The sequence below is a fragment of the Lygodium microphyllum genome, chromosome 12 (genome assembly GCF_053477565.2).
Source record: "Lygodium microphyllum isolate KBCC chromosome 12, Lygodium_microphyllum_v1.1.10, whole genome shotgun sequence".
NCBI classification, from domain to species: domain Eukaryota; kingdom Viridiplantae; phylum Streptophyta; class Polypodiopsida; order Schizaeales; family Lygodiaceae; genus Lygodium; species Lygodium microphyllum.
The window spans coordinates 102,297,448-102,308,122 of record NC_141146.1 but is presented as its reverse complement, the minus strand read 5'-3'; the positions used below and the strand labels follow the sequence as shown (position 1 = coordinate 102,308,122).

Sequence of the window (10,675 nt, the reverse complement as noted above, 5' to 3'; positions counted from 1 at the left end):
ATCCCAAATTCAAATAAGTGATAAATATTTGACCACGTGGCTAAACCTTGATCCATATTTGAATGTGGGATTTGGGAAGATAGCTTATATAGCATTTAGGGTAGACTCCACCTTTAAGTAAGACAACAAGATTTGACCATGTGGACAAATAATAAAGGTATTGGGGGATTCTGAAAGTGCATGGAAATTTCCAAATTCCCTAATATAGTGTTCTGGGGATTTGGGTGCAGAGGCCTCATGCTTCTTGGTAGTAGCATCCTCAATATGCCCCTTGCCCTCCTCATGTATCTCATTAGTAGTGGGTGCCTCCTCGTGCTCCATGGCAATGTCCTTGGGGATGCACCACTAGCCTCCTATTGTTGGACAGTGGCTGCCTCCTCGTGCTCCATGGCATGTCCTTGGGGGATGCAATAATTTTCTTTCAAGTAATTTCTCTCTCTATGATCTCTTACATGGCCTTTTAAAGACCTCAAAACTCCCTTTTGAGTTGACAAACTTAATATAGTCTTTCTTACAAAGATTCCTTAAGGCTTTGTAAAGCTTCGCTGATAGTCCATAGCCTCTTGGTAATTTTCTTTCAAGTTATTTCTCTCTCTATGATCTCTTACATGGCTTTTTAAAGACCTCAAAACTCCCTATTGAGTTGACAAACTTAATATAGTCTTTCTTACAAAGATTCCTTAAGGCTTTTAAAGCTTAGTCGATAGTCCATAGACTCTTGGTAATTTGCTATCCTTCATTGAATGGGGCCTATGGAACACACCCATAATTTCTTCATTATGAGATATATTATGTCCATATTTAACACCTTCTATCCATATTCAACTTAAATGTAGCTTATAGTTTCTTTTTGAATATTTTTCTTTAATGCATTGAAATAGAAGGGAGTTAGTGCATCCCCATCAAGTTTTCACTTAGCCTTTAGCAAGATTTAGTAGTTTGACCTCTATATGCTTCTTGATCCTTAAGGAAAGTCTCACACACCTATCGTAAACAAATGACAATAGCATCATTAGGAGAGATAGAAAGAATGGATAGAGGATGACCTCTAATTCTTGAAGCAAAATCTATAACTATTCTCCTTTTGTGACTTTTAGCGAGTGAAATGACTACATGGTGCATTTCATCTAAATAGATGCTGAATTAGGATGCTTCTTTTTAGCCTCTTCCCACATGTGTTTGGCTATCATCACAAATTGAGAACCATGCAAGAATGACATGTGCAATCTAAAGGGTGAAGGACCATGCCTCAAAATCCCTCACTAGGAGTACTCTAAATGTCAATTGAACTGAGCTATAGCTTGATGTAGTCAATCCACATAAGATTTTGATTCTGCTTTCACTAGAGGCCCACCAGGCCCCATTGTTACCATATAATCTATCTAGTCTCATTGCCCTCTAGGTGGCCCCATGTTGACAATTATGCCAAGTGAACACCTCATCCAAGAACAACACAAAAATCCTTAAGTTGGTGAGCACTCAATAAGTCTTGCCGCTTGTCTTATTCCTCCTTGATCATGTAGCATGAATCATGCAATCTATTTGCAACATCATTTATCATATTCTGATCATCGAGAAACAGATGGGTGTGTCAGACACTTTCTATCATCAAGGAACATTCTCAAACATGGCATGTAGACACATTGGAGGCATATATAGAGCAAAACTATAGAACTTCTTCACACACTTTGATGGAAGTGGTTATGATGGACCCTCCATCATTAGACCAACATAAATCAAGTTAGTACACACCCTTAATCATTACCATAGTGCTGCCATATCCATTATTGCATCCCTTAGCTATGGTTACATAAAAAGCTACCCCAAAAGTGAGTGTGTCCTCCTCATCAAGGTCTATTTCTTGGTGGAAAACCAGAATGTTAAGCTTTCATCTCCTTAGAATTTTGCAGGTCACCTCCTTACTTTGCTAGGCAGCCAAGAACCTTATTTCAAACTCTAGCTCACTTAGAGGCTTTCCCATAAAATATAAAAAAATGCCAAGGTTTGAAAATTAGTGAAGCTTTGCTAAATACAATGAATGACAATAACACACGGCTTAAAAGCATTTCTTCCTGGTAGCTATGGCTTTGGCTCAACAACGTTCATTTAGCACATGTTGGTTGTGCATAGCGACCTTCTTTGCGTTGCCCAAATAGATTATAGAGTCTCTCACAGTCGCAATGTAGTCAATTTCCATTGTAGCTCCATCCTAAATTATAGAGTGTTTCCCAAGTTATCCCCCATCACGTTCATGAGAAATGGAGTGATTATCCATAGAGTGTATGCATGTAAGGAGGTGGGGACCAAACCCCACTATGGTGGGGGGACCAACCCCCGCTACTTAGCCTTATTGGCCTCAATGGCCACTACTATAATCACTTTATGATGCTGCACATGTGTCAAGGCAAAGAAGACACCGAATGTCTCATATGTGTCAATTACTTCTTCATGGGTACAAAGAAGCATTGTCAAGAGACTTGTTGTGTATGGCTAAGAAGAAACCGAGTCTTAGACTATGGAAGTTTAGCTTAGGAAGAGACAAATCTCATTATTTGAAGAAGAGAAGAGAGATTAGATTCACTATTGTAGAGCTAAGTTCTAGGTGTTTAGGTGTCCCAAGCTCGAGATCCCAAAGAACACAAGCATTCCTTTTTGGTTTAGAGCATCCACAACTAATGCTAGCATAGGCAAGTACAAAACTTTCCTAGCAAACTCACAAGCATGGGCAATTCCTCATCCAAAGGAAGATATTGGAATGTAACCCACACAAGGAATTCATGTTGAAGCAAAGCATCAAGAGCATATATTGAAGTCCATGGTAGAGAATGTCGTGATTCCGGAGGAATCCAACTATGCATCCAAGCACCTAGTCTTACTTTGTAGGAGAGCTAAGTAGTGCCATGAAGAATCCTCTACCCACAAAGTAAAATCGGCTAGGCAGCCAAGAACCATATTTCAAACTCTAGCTCACTTGGAGGCTTGCCCATGAATTATAAAAGTATGTCAAGGATTTCAAATTAGTGAAGCTTTGTTAAATACAATCAAACGACAATAACCATTGGCTTAAAAGCATTTCTTCCTGGTAGCTATGGCTTTGTCTCAACAATGTTCACTTAGCACATGTTGCGTGGCTTTAGCTCAACAATGTTCTCTTAGCACATGTTGCGTGTGCCTAGCAACCTTCTTTGCCTTGCCCAAAAAGTCTATAGAGTCTCTCGCAGTAGCAAGGTAGTCAATTTCCATTGTAGCTCCATCCTAAATTATAGAGTGTTTCCCAAGTTATCCTCCATCACATTCATGAGAAATGGAGTGATTATCCATAGAGTGTATGCATGTAAGGAGGTTGAGTGCTTATGTGGGGACCAACCCCCACTATGGTGGGGGGACCACCCCCCACTACTTAGGCTTAAAGCCTCAATGGCCACTATTGTAATCACTTTATGACACCGCCCATGTGTCAATGCAATGGATGCCATGTTCCACTAGTGTTCATGTTCCTCTTCTTTCTCCTCTTACTCATGAGTTGCAATGTTCAAAAAATACATTTTTGGTAGGAGGTACAAAGTCTCTAGCTGAAAATGTTGGAGGGAGTTTGGAGTCAAATGACATGTATTTGCAATTTTCATACCAAATATTGTTCAAGGATTTAAATCTTATTCTTTAAATTTTGAAAGTTTTTTTGAAAATTGTGCAATTTACTTTACATTAAACCTCGATTTTTTGTGAATATTGATTAGTTGGGGATTTAGCGAGTCAATTCGTGCTCAAAGTCATTTCAAATTTGGCATTGAGGACATTGTCTTCACTTGTGTCTCTCACTTTAAGAAAATGTAAAATTAAACAACAACAAAAGATATTGGCAAGAAGCCCGACTAGCTTTCGTACAATTTATCCATCCACCTAGTGATTATCATAGAGGATATATCCATCTTAGTAATGGATATCCTTAAACAACTCTTCGGCTCCATAAATCACCACATTGTAGTTCCTATCAACAAGAGGAATACATGTAAGGTTCTTAAGGAACAACTTACCTTTCTCCTTATTAGTCGTTGGCTTCTTCTTGCTTAAATGGGGTCCAAGTTTTCTTTGTTAGGTGTAGCCCCATTAGCGAGGCATGTCTTTTGATATCTTAAAGGCACCTAAGATCTTAACCTTTTCTACAAGGTTGGTTCTTTAGTCTCTTTGCATGGATATTCAAATAGTTCATGGATATTCAGAATAGTGACTGTGCATGTATATTCAAATAGTGATTGGGTTTGATGTTTAAATTCTCAAGTCTCTCATAATGGTAATTTCTTCATCTTGGGTACATCCCTTGTTTCTTGGTTGAGTTGAAATGAACTACAATTGTTACTTCTAGTTGTGAGGCTAAGAACAAAGAAGCATTGTCAAGAGATGTGTTATGTATGGTCAAGAAGGCAATATATCTTAGATTGTGAAAGTTTAGCTTAGGAAGATAAAAATTTCATTATTCAAAGAAGAGAAGAGAAGAGAAGAGGGATTAGACTCACAATTGTAGACCTAAGTTCTAGGTATTTAGGCATCTCAAGCTTGCAATCCCAAAGGATGCAAGCCTTCATATTTGGTTTGAGAGCACCCACAACCGATGTTGGTACATGGACATACAAATCCTTTCCCAACAAACTCACAAGCGTTGACACTTACACATTCAACTAGATGTAACGTGCCTACCTATCGGCTGTCCAAGCACGTTTTAGCGGCCCATTGAGAAATGAATCTAAGCGTCACCACCCGGCACTCCCAGGGAATGTTCCGAGGTTTGTTGCCTAGGGTTTCCTGAGTCCGCCTTGCAACGGAACATTCGCGGCCAAACCCACTAGGATCAACCTAAAATCTAGGTTCCTAGGGGTCAAGGTCTCCTAATGGCATTCTAGCGCCGGGTTTTGGACATCCTAATTTATGTAGAGATACCCAATCCGAAGCAAATCCATACCGCACTTAGCTCAAAGAGAATGGGAAATGAGAGGGATGCACCGCTCAACTTCTCTGCCCGTAGGGTATAGTCCCATTCCAGTCCCTTAAAACGGCATGAATCGGGTTCTAACTTAACAATACCTAAAGTCGACGACGATAAATCCTTGTGAGAAGCCTCCCAGTTCTTTGGGACCACTCTGTCGTAGGACAGATCCGTCAGGATTCTGTCCACCCACTTTCCTTGATAGCTTTAGTTTTCTAATTAGGTCCTATCACATTTATGTATGACATTCAAAATCAACTTCCTCAGTTAATCTTTGTCTCCTACCCATACAGGAGAAATTATATATCCCTTCTGTTCAACAGAAGTACTCGGTCCAAATCACATGACACCAAAATTTCCATCCTTTATCTAGAATAGGATCTTCCAACGCCCTAGATTGTTTACAATTCCATTCCGATCTAGGCAAGGGGTGTCCAGAGCTCCACTGACCCCAAGTGACCTAGGAATGAGACACAACTTCCATGGTTGGCCTTGTCACCACTCGACCTTTGGATTGTGAATCTAATAGTGCCCTCTCGGGGTAATTCGCGGTGCGAACTTGGAGATGATCCACCCATGCAAAATATCATTCCTTAATTAATCCAATTAAGAATCAAGCATAATCAAGGCAATCAACCTTATATCATCTTCTAGTGAAAAATTCCTTTATTTCCCATGGCTACTTGTCATTACTGACCTTTGCCATGCTTTTACCATCAAACACAAGCACTTGGAATATTTATCCAAATCACAATGCAACAATCAGTTGATTGTAAAAAGCATTTAGGGTGTTGTTCAATCAACCATCAAAACTAATTGTATTTTTCCCAAACAATACAAGAATAGATGTGATAATAATTCCATTGCATATTCGCTCTTCCCCTTGGGATCAAAGAGCAGTTCTATGCAAAATTTTCTTGATACTTGAATGCACAATTCTTAATGTTATTCTTTTTATGATTATGCTATTCATAACCCTTGACTGATTGCTCTATCAACGAATAAGCCATACGCAACTAAGTGCAATTAACTTTCCTTGATACATGCACTTTGCAAACTCCATCTTTCAAATATGTGAGAAGAGACCTATCCCTTCCCATGGCCTATTCTCGTACATTATAGTATGGAGCCTAACGTATCTCATGCGAGAATCAAAGCAATCATCTATCAATTTAAAAATACATTACTTATGACCAGAACCGCGATTGGATTGTTAGTGATGCCCTCGCCCAAGGCTCCATTGCTTGTTGAGGGATTGCCATCTGTGCGTGACATTTTTCGCTTGGGGGCCATGATCTTCTTCTCTTTTAAACATGAATCGCGCAAGACTTCAGCGGCCACTTGCTCGAGAGGAGGGAAATTGGAAAAAATTGGCTTGCGGGTTAGGGGATGAGCTCGGGGAAAAGGAAAAGAGAGAACGCGTGTGGCCACTCTCTAAGGAGGGGGGAAAGGGAGGAAGAACCTTCTCTCTCTCTCTCTCTCACTCACTCACTCACTCACTCACTCACTCAGTCACTCACACACACACACACACACACACACTCTCTCTCTCTCTCTCTCTCTCTCTCTCTCTCTCTCTCTCTCAGCCTCTCTCGCAGCCTCTCGGAGTCTCCTTATGCTTCCTTGTACCTCTCCATGCCTCATATTTATAATGAATTAGAGAAGAGGGGATGTGGATGAGAACAAGAGTTCTTGGTGGAGGAGCTCTTGGAAAAATAAGTGATTTGATGCGTAACTCATAAATCTTATGGTTCCATTGGCTCCAGAAGGGGGGTAAAACTCTAAGACACTTGATTAGAAAGCTTTTAGATCACTCATTCTTTCTCTCTTTGTTCGAAGTGCTGCACAGTCTACTGCCTGTAGATTGTGATTGCGGCTCGTGCAATTTCGCCAATCTCTCTCTTTATTTTTTATTTTTTTATAAAATCTCCAAACTAACTAAAACATCACTTGCCTTTTCTTTTAAATGACATCCACTTCTAGAAATCTCCATATCTTTTTAGGATATTATCTAAAATATCTAGAATATGTTAGTTTTGCCCAAAATCTAATATTTTTGGACTATACATGCTATACATATTAACACTAGTGATTAATATGGCTAATAACTCTTATTTATGTTGTAACTTCTGTGAAGGGTAGCTATGGTCCTTGTTAATCTGAAAAATATTAGATTTACGACTCTTGATTTTTTAAATAAAATATTTTAATTAAATAAAAATTATAAGTTATTAATGTTAGTTAGTTTTTATCTTAGTTAGTCTTTAGTTAGTAACCTTACTAACTTATTAATTGACTAACTAACTTTCGAACTAACCAACTAACTTTTAATTGCATGGAAATATTACACTAGAGTAGAAGATCTTGGAATGTAACCCACACAAGGGATTGAAGGAGAGCATTAAGAGCAAACATTGAAGTCCATGGTAGAGAAAGACTTGATCCCTTGTGAAGCCAACTGTGCATTCAAGCACCCAACCTTGCTTTGTAGGAGAGCTAAGTAGTGCCATGAAGAATCCTCTACCCACAAAGTAGATTTGCTGCATCATGGCTTTCCCTTGAAAGGTAGTCAAGAACCATATTTCAAACTCTAGCTCACTTGGAGGCTTGCCCATAAAATACGAAAATATGCCAAAAGATTTAAAAGTAGTGAAGCATTGCTTAATACAAGCAAACAACAATGATACTTGGCTTAAAAGCATTTCTTCCTGGTAGAAGCTATGGCTCGGGTTGACGACATTCATTGAGCACATGTTGCTTGTGCCTAGCAACCTTCTTTGCCTTACTGTAGTAGCAATGTAGTCAATTTCCACCGTAGTTCCATCCTTATTTATGGAGTGTTTCTCGAGTTGTCCTCCATCACGTTCTAGAGCAATGGAGTGCTTACTCACATAGTGTATACTTGCAAGGAGGGTGAGGGCTCATGTGGGGGACTAGTCCTTGCTATGGTTGGGGGGCCCAACTCCCACTACTTAGCCTTGATGGCCTTAATGGCCATTATTGTAACCACTTAATCATGCCATGTTCTACTAGAGTTCTTGTTCCTCTCATTCCTCCTCTTGTTCACTAGTTGTAGTATTCACAAGAAACATTTTTGGAAATAGATACAAAAGCCTCTAGCTCAAAATTTTGGAGGAATTTCGGAGTCAAATTACACATATTTGTCATTTCTACACCTAAAAAGTTTCAAGGGTTCAAGGTTTTAAATCTTCTTCTTTAAATTTTGAAAGTTTTTTTTTTTGAAATATATACACTTTACTTTATATTAAACCTTGACTTTCAACATTGATTAGCCGGGAATTTAGGAAATTCCTCGGTGCTCAAAGCCATTCCGAATTTGGATGGGCGTTGGGGACCATTGTCTTCACTTGTGTCTCTCACTTTAAGGAAATGTGAAATTAAACAACAACAAAAGATATTGATAAGAAGTCCTACTAGCCTACAATTTATCTTTCCTGCTGTCCTCATGGGCTCTAAGTAATATCTCCATTAATTGATACTTAAATGGATGGGCCGCTCAAGGAAAAGACCACTCTCAGAGCGAGCGTTTCCATATCGTTGCGAGGCAGCGATGGGGAAGCAACCGAAGTACAGTATCTTGGTGCCGACTTACTGCGAACGTTTCAACATTGCTTTGCTAACCTACCTGCTCTTCAAGTCCCTCGAGTAGGCTCTCTTTTCCTCGCTGCAGCATTCATGTAGATCTGCTAATTCATCATTTACTGAGTTCGCATTTTAGGTTTTCCCTTCATAATCTAATTCGACAGTCCAAATCAGAGTTTAGTCTGATTATTACACTACGCGACATGCAAGCTCAATTATAGCAATCTCCATACAACAATCGCACAAAGTTTGCTAGGGATCACAATCACAAAATTTGCCAGAGATCACAATCAATGGTGGAGAATTTGTTGATCGGAAGAAGGGATTGGCCATACTGCAAGATAGATTTTATGGCAAGTCCCATTGTTCTAACCGTGATGCTCATAATGTCCGTGTTGGTGTCAAGAATTGGTTATATAGATTCTTGGTTTTCCGTTGCTAATATAATTGAACAGTCCAAATCAGCGTTTAATTAGATTATGGTACTATGTGACACCCAAGCTCAATTATAGAAATATGCATACAACAATCTCCAATTTGCCAGAGATCACAATCATTAGAGTAGAATTTGTTGATCAGAAAAAGGAGTGGCCATATGGCAAGCTGAATTTATGCCAAGTCCCACTGTTCTAACAGTGATGCTCATTAGTGACCATCATGATGTCAAGATTTGGTTCTATAAGATATTTCTTTGTACTTTTGGAATACTTCATTTGTCTTCTCCCTGTTTACTATTTACCCTTTCCTTTTAAAGTTGAGAAGAGGTTGCCTGAAGTGCCTTATCTGTAATTAAAGGGCTTGTGTATTTCATGTGATCCATACTTAACCTTTCCCTCATGGTCCTTGGTAAGAGATACTGCTCAAAAGAATTTTAAAGAGCTGCACATAGTAGATCACCTGGTAAGAAGAGACCCCTAGAAACTATAGTTTGTAATGCCTCCTTATAGCTCCATAGTGACAAGCCCTAGTGGAATGTCTTCTTGTAGGTCCGTAGTTTGTAAAACCTCCTTGTAGTTCCATAGTGATGGGCCCTAGTGGAATCTGTCCTGCTCTAGCATTGCATTTCTCGTGGTTTCAGCGTAGAGGCCTGAACAGAGGAGAAAGAATTTTCTACTACCTACATCTCATGGGGGCCACCATGAAGACTAGGGGCCCAATTGACATCAATGGACGCTGAGGTGTTTGATAAGGCGTTTATTTCAGTGTCATCTGGATGCTCTTGCTTGGTTTATGTGAAATATCATAGGTGTTCACATGACAGACTATTAATACTTTCAATTACTCTCAATTAAGAGCATATACAATTGAATAAAGTAAAATATCTGGATGGTGAAGAGACAAGAACAGATCACTGAGTTGGGGAGGACCCACTGCTCCTTAGGAAAGAGGCAACTATGTCAATAAAATGCCAGGTGGCACTCCATGCAAAATTCACAAACAATAGAAACCAGGAGAGTCTGAAGGAGATCCTCTTTGCTTCAAGCAGTTCAATGTTCTCCACATAGTTTAGCTTAGAATCCTAGATCCTCGAACCGATCAATCAGATACAACTCCAAATAGCTGAGAATGCAGAATTTGGCCTCTTTACTGCTTCTAGAAAATTGTCACAAAGAATTGGCTGAAAAGGTTGGAGCTAGAATATAACAACCCAACCTTGCTTGGTAAAGATGAAGCCTAGACAACCTGTTTTGGCAGGAACAATATCTAAGATTGGAATCAACACATGAAAAACAAGGCAGACAAATATCAGCCTTGGTTGAATGGAGAAAAGTTGCTGCAGTTCTTCACGAAAATAAGAAATTAGTACAATTTTTTTTTTTCTCATGAAAATTGCAACATATAATCTTTCCCTATCCAGGACAAATACTAGACATGCTCATTCAAGTTGGAGAAGGCCAAAAGGTCTAAAACAAGTAAAACAATTGGAGGCTTTGGCTTTTGGGATGGATCATGGCTGCTAAATATGAGTGTCAGCCTTGCATTTTGCTTTCCAACCGTAGTTCTATGTGGGAAGTAATGGCATATCTGGGACCTTGGAACCAAGATACTTCTATCGAAGATCATGAGCTTCAGCTCTTTTGGGAGTTAGGA

At 39.4% G+C, this 10,675-nt stretch overlaps 1 protein-coding gene across 2 annotated transcripts in view; it reads left to right on the top strand.

Moving 5' to 3' along the window:
- The first annotated feature begins 8,461 nt into the window (after window positions 1-8,461).
- Window positions 8,462-10,675, top strand: part of DPMS1 (Nucleotide-diphospho-sugar transferases superfamily protein) — a 31,021-nt gene continuing 28,807 nt past the window's right edge. The window contains exon 1 of one of the 2 annotated variants that reach the window (XM_087689791.1): window positions 8,462-8,647. In XM_087689791.1, the coding sequence (XP_087545917.1) occupies window positions 8,490-8,647 (158 nt within the window). In that variant the 5' untranslated portion in view covers window positions 8,462-8,489. The remainder of the gene's footprint in view (window positions 8,648-10,675) is intronic. The other variant, XM_087689790.1, reaches the window with a different exon arrangement.